Source organism: Elephas maximus, chromosome 20 (genome assembly GCF_024166365.1).
Source record: "Elephas maximus indicus isolate mEleMax1 chromosome 20, mEleMax1 primary haplotype, whole genome shotgun sequence".
NCBI lineage: Eukaryota > Metazoa > Chordata > Mammalia > Proboscidea > Elephantidae > Elephas > Elephas maximus.
This window is the reverse complement of record NC_064838.1, coordinates 52,979,163-52,991,164: the sequence shown is the minus strand read 5'-3', so window position 1 is coordinate 52,991,164 and position 12,002 is coordinate 52,979,163. Positions and strand designations below refer to the sequence as shown.

The 12,002-nt window shown below is 49.9% G+C and overlaps 1 protein-coding gene and 1 long non-coding RNA gene across 6 annotated transcripts; one reads left to right on the top strand and one right to left on the bottom strand.

Moving 5' to 3' along the window:
* Window positions 1–2,100: 2,100 nt before the first annotated feature.
* LOC126064295 (uncharacterized) lies at window positions 2,101–4,361 on the bottom strand. Its single transcript, XR_007514471.1, has 4 exons — window positions 4,278–4,361; window positions 4,112–4,167; window positions 3,942–4,029; window positions 2,101–2,299 (listed from the first exon to the last, which is right to left on the bottom strand). It is a non-coding gene; the product is annotated as an uncharacterized LOC126064295 (long non-coding RNA).
* Window positions 4,362–4,462: 101 nt separating this feature from the next.
* Window positions 4,463–11,533, top strand: CCDC51 (coiled-coil domain containing 51). 5 transcript variants are annotated; one of them, XM_049863088.1, is made up of 4 exons: window positions 4,463–4,627; window positions 8,755–8,831; window positions 9,859–10,023; window positions 10,565–11,533. In XM_049863088.1, the coding sequence occupies exons 3-4, from the start codon at window positions 9,874–9,876 to the stop codon at window positions 11,318–11,320; spliced, it is 906 nt and encodes a 301-aa protein (XP_049719045.1). In that variant the 5' UTR covers window positions 4,463–4,627; window positions 8,755–8,831; window positions 9,859–9,873; the 3' UTR covers window positions 11,321–11,533. The 5 variants fall into 5 exon arrangements, with proteins under 5 accessions (XP_049719045.1, XP_049719043.1, XP_049719044.1 ...); XM_049863086.1 differs by having other exon boundaries at window positions 8,512–8,831; XM_049863087.1 differs by having other exon boundaries at window positions 8,324–8,831.
* Window positions 11,534–12,002: the final 469 nt, after the last annotated feature.

The following is a 12,002-nucleotide window of genomic DNA, read 5'->3' as shown; positions in this document are numbered from 1 at the left end:
GGCTTAGGTCAAGGAAAGCTCCTTGGAAGGGGCACCCGGGCTGCCCTGCAGGTTGAGTAGGAGTTAGCTAGATAAAGGGGTAGGAGAAAGGCACATAAGGCCGCTCAGATACAAAACTTCAACACTAAATGGAAGCCACGCAAAGACCATAGAAGTGCTGAGCAAGAGTCATATATGGCAAAGAGTAGGTAAGGCTTCATAGAGGAACAAGGATTAGCGCTGGGCTTGAGCACTGACAGGGTTTTATTGGCAGCAGACGTGGTAGGGCAATTAACAGGATAGCGGTTTGGTATTGGAGAATAACAGGGGCAAAACTCTACCCTTCTGTGCTCAGTGCCAAGATTAGCCTGTGAGTGTCCTACCAGTGTTTGGGAGAGCAGTAAACGAAAGGCAGATAGATTGCTGTCAGGGTTTAGAGGGCCCTGAATACCTAAGGAGCTTAGAATATTTCGAGGCAACTGGTGGTTTTGTGCCGATAGTTGGTTAAATGCTGAAGGCTGAGAATTGCTACAGAGCTCTAGTCCTAGAAAGGGACAGGATTGTACTATATTCCACCAAATAAAAGAGCAGTACCTTGTCTCAGGGGCAGTGTGCTGGTACTGAACCCTGAAAGGTTGTTCTCAGCAGCACAGGAGTTGGGTACAGGCAGCAAGGCCCCACAGGGAATGCCTAAACCCAAAGAAGGTGCTGCTGGTTGTGTAACTTTCTTGAAAAGGATCAAACTTTTTTTTTTTGTTACTATCAAGTACATTGGAAACTCTGGTAGCGTAGCGGTTAAGAGCTACCGCTGCTAACCAAAAGGTTGGCAGTTTGAATCAAACAGGCACTCCTTGGAAACCGGATGGGGGCAGTTCTTCTGTGTCCTACAGGGTCGCTGAGTCGGAATCAACTCAACAGCAGCGGGTTAAGTTTTTTTTCTTATTATCAAGTACATTACAGTCATAAAACAGGTCTCTTTTCCAGGCAAAATCTCATGATTCTGGAGTCCTTTTGAAAACACGTTTTCAGAGAACCTTTAGCATTTTTCCCATAGTTGTAATCAAAGGCCTGGAAGGGACTTATTATCTCTGAATCAAGTAGTTCAATAGAAAACCAGTCCAGAGAATAAATAAAACAGGGTAAGAGATACTGGACCATCATATTGTAAAGAGTGGTCCAGAAGGAGCTCGTTACTGTTGTTTCAGTTCTCTAACTGAAGGAAGTGAGGGAGCCTCCAGTATCTAGGTGAAAAGTACAACAGGCATAAGGAGGAAATCACTGAAAACTCAGTGAGGCAGTAGCTTGCCTGGAACATGGGCCACTGTGGCTGGAGGTAATCATGGGGATGCGCAGTAACCAGAGGGAAGGGTGTGGGGTCCAAATCCCTTAGGGTCTGATTGGTCATTGTGAGGACTTTGGCTTTTACCACTGAAAAGTCTTGAGCCAAGAAGTAACAACATCTGGTTTATAGTTTAGCAGATCACTGGTGCAAGTGAAGATGAGACAGCAGGAGGGCCAGGGTAAAGGCAGGAAAACAAATTTGTATGTTTGCAATAATCCAGGTGAGGGATTATAGGGTTAGAATGGGTGGTAGGTATTGGAGGGAGTATGAAAGAGTCAGATTTTATTTTGCTAACGGATTGGATGTGGGGTTTAAGATGTGGGAACCCAGCCAGGCCTTTTCTGAAGCCCTAGTGGAAGTGCTGACCTATAGGCTTCTGAGCAAGTTTGGTTCTTGAAAACATTCAGGAATCTCTATCTATCCCCTGCCTTTTTTTTCTTCATAGCGCATATCATATGTATTTGTCCAGCTCCTGCTCCCACAATAGAGAAGTTCCTTAAGAGCAAAAACAGTGCATGCACAACAGGAAAAGTGGGGTTTTCTTTCCAAAGTACATATTCTTCCACTAACCTTGCATAAAGTAGTCCATCTGGCACAACCACACAGGAACAACAGCTATTTCAAATGAGTTCATTTAATTCCAGATAGTACAGAATTCAGGGCATAACAAAGATCAAAGAGCAGACTATGGCAGGATTCCGGCCTGAGTTTATTCTGACCACACAGCTAAGGTAGGAATGGCTAAATGAGAAGAACTAAAGAGATGAACCATTGTATGATTTCGTCTTTTTTTTTTACAAAAGTTTATTCTTAAATGTACAACGGGCTTCAAGACAACACTTCATTCTAACTACGGGTGGCAACAGATGTTATAACAGGGAATCCAGATGTTTAAACAGGAATGGAATCAAGGGTCACCATCGCCTCAGTCACAAGGTACAGCTTATTTTCTGCCAGATTTCTTAATTCCACCTGTGGCTGCAAAAGAAAGGGAAAAAAAAAAGTCACAGCTAGAGAAGAACATAGTTCTTAGGACAGAAGCCTCACGGGCCTGATGCGGATTCCTAATAAGGCTTGACTCTTATAGTGGGTGTTCTCTTTGACACAGGCATGCACAGTGGCTTTACTAATATTATCTATTCTGTTAGCAAAGGTGGGATAAGGATGAAACAGGCACACGCAATGGGTATGCACTGGTCTAGATCTACATGGTGTTGTGTACTTCGCCGAATAGCTCATTTAATCTCTAAGTCCTATCAACCCATTTTACAAAAATGAAGTCTTGAGAATCAGGTGTTATTCAAGGTCATAAGATCATATATGATGGAACCAGGATTCCAACCTGGGTTGTCTGACTTCCAAGTCCACATTCATAACTTCCACACTGTACTACACCACCTTCCATATTATGATCCTGGGATCCGGCTTACTCACTATCTTTATTTTAAAATTCGATTTACAAATACCAAGATGCTTGACACACAACAGATCATTTAAGAAACAGTTGTAGAATTAGGTATACCTAATTCAAGAATGAAGTTCCAGAAAACCTCTGACAAAATAAATCTTAAAACAAAATGAGATGCCGCTCAATGGGAAGTAGATAGGGTTCCACTAAGGACTATCTTCTCCGTACATACAGAATCACGTATAAAGGGAAGATGTGAGATACCTAACATACAACAAAACCTGTGAGAGCCGGGTCTTGCAAGTTTTCTGCCTTTGACAGGGTGCAGTTTTATACTTCTCTGTCGCTCTCTACTAGTGGGAAATATTTTGAGTTTTCCTTCTCTGACAGTTTTCCACCTCACACAAATTCTGGCTTTCCCAGGTTTTACCGTAATTCCCAAAGGGAATCTCCACAGCTAGAATCTGAGTGCTATATGGGTGAACCCTAATGGATCAAACTCACTGGTGTAAAGAAGTCTTAAACCCTTAGTTGACACTCCCATCATCCAGGCCTCCATCATGCCCAGTGTGGCCCACATTGCTCAAACAGGACACAGATAACTGAAAAGAATCTAATCACTAGTTAAGTGCGTAAACAGTGTTTAAAAACACAGAAGGTACTAGGCCTGAAAAATCTTTTGAAATGTTATCAGTCAATCAATTTCTCTTACCTTAAATAAAGAAAAAGGCACGTGAAGCTTGATTTTTGCAGGCCCCTGAATAGCAAGTCAAGGAGCCCGACCCTTAACTTTGAGTCTAAGCATATGCAGAAGTGAAAAGACTTAAGGCACATATTTTTACCAATAAGTAAAATAAATATTATAAATAGCTAACAAAATATGATTTGAGAGAAGTAAACATAGACAATACGTGGAAATGCAGATCTGTATGAACTCGTGTCTACAATAAATGGATTTCTATTTCTGCAACTTCCCCACAAAAGGGAAGCGTGAACTCCCTGGGAAACAGACTCCGTTTCCAGGCCCGGTTCTGGCTTCTGCCCTTTTCCACTGCTGGGAATCCCAACCTGACCCGGGTCCCCCTGGGCGGGTAGGAGAAAACGCGACCTCACAGCTCACCAAGAGAGCCGGAAGCTGACCTGCCCAGTCCCGCGTCTCGGTACGTGCTTGAAGCGTTAGTCCGGATCGAGCTCCACTCGAACCTCACTTACCCAGGGGGCCCTTCCCCGCGGCCTTCGCTTTTAGCTCCTCGAGTTTCTTCTGCTCTTCTTTTTGCTTCTGTTTGAAAGCCTTATCTTCCTAGGGAGACGCAGAGCAGGTTCTCTCCAGGCCGGCCTCCCAGTCCCTCCGCGCCCGCCCGCGCCTCCGCGCCCGCCCTCACCTCGTCCATTTCCTTGCTCTGCTTCTTGGGTTGTTTCAGGGGCTTCTTCTTTCCACCTGTGGACGACACAAGCACGCGCTGCCCGGCCCTGCCGCCCGCGCTGCGTACTCACACCCAGCCCGTCCCCACTGTGACCGTTCCGGCCCCACCATCCCCACGAACTCACCTTCGCGGCCGGACATGGCGCCTGCCGCCCCTTACCCCAGCTCTGCCACCGGAAGCAGAGCTCCCGACCCCACCTCCCCTGTGCCTATACTGCCTCGCAGCTCCGCTGATTGGCTGTTAGTCAGGAAGTTGCGCTCCGATGCCGGAAGTGGTCCTCCAGCGGCGGACGCTAAGGGGTCAGAGGTCAAGTGGGTGGCAGACGCGCTGTGGGCTTGCCGCTCAGGCGCAATACGCGCGCCTGGAGTGAGCCGAGGGGTAGGGTCGTCCAGCCCGGGAGGGTGTGGAACCGCGAGAAGGGGATTTAGTCGGAAGGCGCCTGGACTGTTTCCGTGCACGAGAAGAGCACTACAGGTAGAGGGAAGGGCATGTGCAAAGACCTTGAGGCAGGAACGAGCTTGGCGCGTTCTTAGAACCGAGGAAAGCACAGCTTGGGTGAAAGGAGGGCGCGGGGGGTGTCAGAATTGGGCGGGGCTGGATAAGCTGATCCGAAAGCTTTGGAGGCGCCCGGGAGGAGTTTGAGTTTCATAATATATCAGGGATGTAACTGCGAATTGTTTGTTATTCATCCAGGGTATTTTTATTGAGTACTGTATGCAGCTAGTAGAATAGGTATTGGGGATGCAGCAGTGAACAAAACAAAGTGAGTGTTCTGGCAGAGCTGACAATCCAGTGGATAAGACCACAAACAAAGTACATAAGTGAAATACATATCGCAGGGTACGTGATACATGCAGAGAAAAATAAAGCATGGAGAGGGGGTCAAGAGTGCTAGGGTAGGGGTGGGATGGCGATTTCTGATCCTGTGGTCCAGAAAGGCCTCTGCGGGGGGTGACATCTGAGCAGGACTTGAAGAGGGAGCAAGCAGTGCACATAGTGAGCAGCTGGTTTGAAGGCCTTGAGGTGGGGGTAGCCTAGTGTGTTCCTGCAACATCAAGAAGGTTCCTGTAGTTGCAGCAGAGTAGGGAAAGGGGGGACTAGTGAGAGATGAGGTCAGAGAGCAACGGGAACCAAGGAGTGGATGCCTGTAGCCATGGAAAGGACTTTGGCTTTTACCTTGAGAGAAATGGGGAACCATTGCAGGGTTTGAGCAGTGAGACAGATGCTCTGACCTGTATTTTGAGAGAACCGTTGGCTGCTCTGGTGAGAATAGACTGTAGAGGTGAGAGTAGAATCAGGGACCTGTTAGAAGACTCTTGTGGTAATCCAGTGGAGAGATGGTGGTTGGGACTAGGTGGTAGCAATGGCAGGGATAAGAGGAGGAGGGATCCAGGATGTAGCAAGGCAGTGGCGTTTGCTGATAGATCGGACATGAGGTGGGAAAGAAATGAGTCAGGGATGGTTCAAGGTTTTTTGCCTGAGCATTTGCACTTGGAGTTGCTATCAACTGAAATGGAGAAGGCTGTGGGGAAAGCAGGACGATGAGCTCAGTGTTGGATCTATCAAGTTTGAGATCCCCATCAGCCTTCCAAGCAAAGATGTGCATTGGGCAGTTGAGTAAATGAGCCTGGGGTCCAGGGAAGAGGTCTGGGCTGGAGAAGTCAGAGTGTAGATTTTTTTTTTTTTTTAAATATACAGCTTTGCCGAGATATAATTCACATATAATGCAATTCACACATTTAGAGTATACAATTCCACGTTTAAGTATATTCACAGTTGTGTAAGCATTGCTACAATCAATTTTAGAACATTTTCATAGATGGTTTTTAAAGTTACGGTACTGGATGAGACAACTGGTGGAAGAAAAGAGTGTGAGGACTGAGCCTTGGGGCACTACAGTGTTCAGAGGTTGGGGATGGGTGGGGACTGGAAACCAAGTGATTCAAGGAGGAAGGCATAGGCTGCTGATGGGCAAGTGAGATGAGGACAGGGAACAGATTATTGGATTTATTAATGTGGAGGGGACCTTGGCAAGAGCAGTTCCAGTGGCATGGTGGGAGTGAAGGCCAGATAAGAGAGGGCTTAAGAGAATGGAAGTAGGGGAACTGGAGACAGTACAGCCTGTCAAGGAGTTTGGCTGTAAAGAGGAGCAGAGAAATGGGGTGGTTGTTGGAGAAGGGGTGTCAGATCAGTTACTGAGCAATGTCTGTGAAGAGGGGAGAGGACACAGACCCGAGGCACAGATGGAGAGTTGGCCTTCCAAGGAGCATGAGGTTTCATCCTGAGGACCAAGAGAGAAGGTGGAGGGAATGGGACAGATACTGACAGGTGTGAAGGTGCGATGGGAATTTGTGAATAATGTTCTAATGTTTTATATTTTCTCGGTAAAAATGAAGCAAGCCATCAGCTGCAAGTGAGGATGAAGTACAGATGATAGAGGTTTGAGGAAAGGGCAGTTGGTAAGAGACAGTCATTTAGATGTAGTTGGAGAAGATTCTGAACATGGCCCTCTGGGCCCTGCTTGCTCTGACTTCTGTCCCTGGATGGGTTTCCTTCCTGGGGTCCAAGAGTCCAGCTGGTGAAGGAGGAGCAGAGAAAGGGGCCGAGAAGGTCAGAGGAAGCTGAGAGGGGCAGTGTTCTCAGAAGGACAGTGGTGAAAGCTGCAGAGGTTGAGGAAGAAATCTGAGAAGCACCTGCTAATCTGGCAAGGTGGAGGCTTTGAGGGGCCTCTGGGAGAGCGGCTTCTGTGGTGAAGTGGAAGGGAAGGCAGGGTGGTGTGAGATTAAGAAAGAAGGGGGGGTGCGGAAGTGGTGACTGCCATGGTGGACACTTTTCTGCTGAGCTTTGCTGAGAAGGAGAGTGGGTGCTGTGGGTGCAGGGCCTGCAGGGGTGTGTGCTGTGCTTTGCTTTGCTGAGGAGCATTCCTGCAGGGTTGTAGGGTCATAACCTGTGGGCAGTGGGCACTGGTGTTGAGGCCTGGGAGGCTTGCCTGACCCTTGCTCATGGATGGTGTGTGCTCTGCTGGGCGATGATCCCCAGCCTTATGAATGGGGTCCAGGGGTCCAGGTGTGGCACCAGTTTGGAACCACTGTCACAGGAGTGTCCTCTCCATAGCTCTCAGCTTGGGCCCACTTTGGCCAGGAGGCATGTCCCTATTCAACTGGCTTTGTTTTTAAGAGAGCTTGAGCTTCTCCAAAGACAGCTCCCAGCATGTTGTGAAGGGGAGGAGGCTTACCTCAGGAAGCCCTTTCTGTTTTGTAACTGGAGATCCTCAGGCCTGCCTTCCTGCCCCCAGCTCCCTTTGCTTTTTTCTCTCTAACCTGGTCGGTTGGCCACCAGGTGTCGCCCTGACAGCAGGAGTCAGTACTTGAGGGACCTTGGGTTGTGCTTTGGTCAGTGGAGGGTACTGCTGGCCCAGTTTTGCCAGGATTGGTGGGTCACCTGGCCCCCATTTCAGGGTCTTCAGAGTGGCTGCTGTTCTTGAGTTTGGGCCAGGCCTGACTGTGGGTAACGGGAGACTCCCGTGCAGTTCAGATGTGAAGTAGGCAGGCATTGGGACCCAAACACCAAGGCAGGGTTGAAAAGGGAAGGATTAAAGAAACCTAACCTGTTGGGCAGTGACTAAGGTCAGGGAGGAGGGAGAAAGCTTAGGGAAGGTGAGAAATGTGAGACTGGGAGTTGGCAGCCTGGAAGGTCTGGGGTTGGAGGACAGAAAGAGGAGGGTTGATCTGAACCTAAGAAAAGTTGTCTTCTGTGAAGATCTGTGCTTTTCCTGGAATTGTCCTCTCAGAGAAGAGCTGGGAGTTCTCTGCTTTGGGACATGAGTGACCTATGCCCTCATATGTGAGCAAAACTGCTTCCCAGTGCTGAGGCCGCCCTTAGGGAGTCTGGGAAGTTGGTTTTGAGTTTGTTTTTTCCAGAAAAGACACTGGAAACCCCCTCTGTTCCACAACTTTCCCTGGAGTCTTATGAATCTTTGTGGGGGTTTAGTCAGCATGGGCACGACTCAGAGTTGAGAACTTTCTCTTGATGTTATCAGAAAACTGGGCGCCAGGATGCATCCAAGTCACAACAGAGACCTGGGGAATGCAGGGAGGTGGGTGGGATGGAGGGAAGCATAAGCCATGATTTTCTAATTATGCCCTTCCCCAAATGTGTTCCTTTGTCCAGGAGTACTTGGGGACAAACCTGACTACCCTCCTGCTGTGGTGGCTGCAGTCCCTGGGCCAACTAAACTGTGCTCAGATTAGATGTATTTAATGGAAATTAGTTCAGAACTGTCCCTAGGCCTTGAGACCTGACTTATGCCCACAGCCCTTTCTCAGCTGCAAGCTGACCTGTCTGGCGTCCCCTCACAGATCTCCCGATGAGAGAGCACAGCTCTGTGTTTGCCATGCGGCACATCGTGGTTGTGCCCCATGTACTGGCGCGGAGAGGCCTCCTTGGAAGGGACCTCTTTATGACCAGGACTCTCTGCAGCCCAGGCCCCAGCCAGCCCAGAGAGAAAAGACCCGGGGAGGTGGCCCTTGGGCTGTATCACCGCCTCACAACTCTGGGAAGAGCCCTAGGGCACACCATTCAGCGACATGTGTCCTCCACAGCCAAGACTTGGTGGGACAGATATGAAGAGTTTGTCGGACTCAGTGAAGTTCGTGAGGCCCAGGGAAACGTGACTGAGGTGAGGAAGGGAGCGGGATGTTTGGTCTTACCTTCTGACTTGGGAAATGCTGCCTGGAGGCTCTTGCTGAATAAGTCACCAGCCACGTGTTGCCGGGAAGCCACATCCAGACTTGCCTTTTCTTGAACAGATACCGCTGGTAGAGGCACCCGCCTCATTTCTCACAAGAAAACCTGGGTTTCGTACTACTAGGGTGAAAGACTTGGGTGTAACTGTACTCCCTACCCCCCTGAAGGCAATTGGGGTCCGATAAATTCCCGACCATTAACATCCATTTTGTTAGGCCAGCAAACACTTCCTTCCTTGACTAGGGGATTGGTGATGAGAGTTACCCAGGAGTTTGGTATCCTCAGAGCCTGTGTGTAATTAAAACATCCTTGTGAAAGTAGAGGCTGCTGTGAAACATCATGCTACGAGGGGGACAGAGCTGCCTGTAGTTGTCAAGTCCTTTATGGTAGCGGAAATGCACCCTGCTATCACTGTTCCCACTCATGCGTAGGCATGCCGACCAGTATACGGTGTAGCGAGATGGGAGGAGCCGGAGCTTCAACTAGAGGCTTTGAGGCAAAGTGCCATCTCTCCTCTTGGAGGCTGAGGGAGCCTGGCCAAGCCTGAGTCTCCAAGTCCGAAAAATGGAGACTGACCAGAGCAATGCCTCTCATCATGTTGTTTTGGGGGTAAATAAGGTAGCACAGGAAGCAGCGCAAGCGCTTAGCTTCCTTACTGTGTCAGACAAGAGTTGCTGTGTCTGGTGGATGTAAGTTGTGTGCATTGTTAGCTATTTGCTCGTTTCTCAGGGCCACACTGTTCCTATTTGAACGGATAACTCCTGTGATTCTGATGGGTGTGGCTCGAGGCTGCACTTTGAGCACCACTAGGGGAGCCAGGATTAGCGTGAGGGACTCTCTTTCCACCCTTTGCAGTTGACATCCCCATGAACTCTTAGCCACAGGCTTGTTGAGAATAGAGCTGAGCCAGTGTAGGTGTGGGGAGAAGGGGCAGACAGCCTCCATTGTTCTCTTCGCAGGCAGAGAAAGTGTTCATGGTGGCTCGTGGGCTTGTCCGAGAGGCTCAGGGGGACTTGGAAGTTCAGCAGACCAAACTGAAGGAAGTGAGGGACCGCTTGGACCGTGTCTCCAGGGAGGACAACCAGTATCTGGAACTGGCGACTCTGGAGCACAGGATGCTGCAGGTAGGTACATCTGGAGGCAGCCTTTCCCACCAAAACAGGGACCCTAGCTTGGCAGGTCATGGAGGGGTGAGGTGGGAACCCTGACTGGTCTGGTGGGCAGAGGCCTGATGAGGAGGTGAACCAAAAGCTCCTGCTGAAGGCCAGGACCCCAGGCTTCCTGGGCCTGTCCATCTGCTGCTTCCTGGAGCACAGGGACCAACAGTCCAGAGAAGTGTAGTCTGGGACCCAGATTGTGAGGAGGGAGCGTCATAGGGGGGCTGGCCCTTACAGACACGTGCTGTAGAGACCAGTGCTTGTCGGGTCAAACCCAGGACGGCTCAGGTGGGAGGATAGTGCAGGTCACCTAGATCACCCCCGTTCCTTTGCTCCCCACTACCCAACCAAGTTTATGCTACCTTCTTGCCATCTGCACATGTTTATGGAGCATGTACTCTGTGCCAGGCATGAGGCGAAGTCCCAGGGACATGGCAGTGGGGCATCTGCTGGCGGCTACAGCTGCAGAGCCACACTGCTGCTGTATGACACAGCTTTGCTTCTGCAGGAGGAGAAGAGGCTTCGTTTGGCCTATTTGCGTGCAGAAGACTCTGAGCGAGAGAAGTTCTCCCTCTTCTCTGCGGCTGTGCGGGAAAGTCATGAGAAGGAACGCACTCGAGCCGAGAGGACCAAGAACTGGTCCCTCATTGGGTCAGTCCTGGGGGCCCTGATTGGTGTGGCTGGCTCCACCTATGTGAACCGCATACGGCTACAGGAGCTGAAGGCCTTACTCCTGGAAGCACAGAAGGGGCCTCTGAGTCTCCAGGAGGTCATCCGGGAGCAGGCGTCCAGCTACTCCCTCCAGCAGAGAGACCTTCATGACCTCATGGTGGACCTGAGGGGCTTGGTGCATGCTGGGCTGGGGCAGGGCTCTGGGTCCCAGACAGGTACTTCCCCCACCAAAGTCAAAGACACAGATGTCCTTTCAGCTGCCTTGCAAGAGCAGCTCAGCCATTCCAGGCAGGTCCATTCATGTCTTGAGGGTTTACGAGAGCAGCTTGACGGCCTGGAAAAGACTTTCAGCCAAATGGCTGGGGTGATTCAGCTTGCAAAAGCTGCAGCACACCCGGGCCTCGTTGAGCAGGCAGACCGGGCTCCGCCCAGCTCCTTGCTGGAGCAGGGGAGTGTGCTTTTGGCACTGTCGGACATGGAGCAGAGGCTAGAAGCCCAGGTAAACAGGAATGCTGTCTACAGCACACTGGTCACCTGTGTGACGTTTGCGGCCATGCTGCCTGTGCTCTACATGCTCTTCAGGGCCAGCTAGTCCCCATATCCTCCTCCAGGGGGCCTGAGGGGTTAGATGTCGACGTGAATGTAGTCAGAGAATCCCAGCAGTGAAGTGAGCCTTAGGGGTGCGCCCAACCTCAGCCTGAGTATCCATCTGTGTATCAGATGAGATACTTATCTGAGTATCCAGCAGACATACTTTGCTTTTTAGGTAATGCTCATTGACATTTCTCCAAACTTTGTGTTAATGTCCAATAAAACTATTTTTTAGTTTGTATTATTTAAAGCAATTTATATCAGACTGAGTTTTGTCCATTGAAAACTGAGGTCTGTGACTCACAGGTTGGGTCTGGAGTTACGGGATTTGCTCCCTTTTAGGCTCTCTTTCATCTCTCTTGGTCTTGTCCTCTTTAGGACCATTTTTTCTGCACTTACCCCATGGGCTTGGGCTTTTGTTTTGGATTTCCTGGCCTGACCTTCCTGTGTCCAATTGTCTGGGGGTTCTAGTGAGGGGAACCTAGCCTGCTGCCTCCTTACTGGTGACCACAGTTACGTCCCCTCTTCTGGGTTACGTTCTTTGCTGTCGGGCATTCTACTGCTGGAGGAAGGAGCCCTGGTGGTATAGTGGTTGAGCTCTGGGCTGTTAACCAAGAGGTCAGTAGTTGGAACCCACCACCTGCTCCGCGGGAGGAAGGCTTGGCAGTCTGTTTCCGTAAAGA

Excerpts from the sequence above, each read along its gene's own strand:
- CCDC51 (XM_049863086.1), top strand. The coding sequence starts at position 8,520 with ATGAGAGAGCACAGCTCTGTGTTTGCCATGCGGCACATCGTGGTTGTG. Across the intron at positions 8,832-9,858 it reads CCCAGGGAAACGTGACTGAG|GCAGAGAAAGTGTTCATGGT; the intron begins GTGAGGAAGGGA and ends TTCTCTTCGCAG. Across the intron at positions 10,024-10,564 it reads TGGAGCACAGGATGCTGCAG|GAGGAGAAGAGGCTTCGTTT; the intron begins GTAGGTACATCT and ends TTGCTTCTGCAG.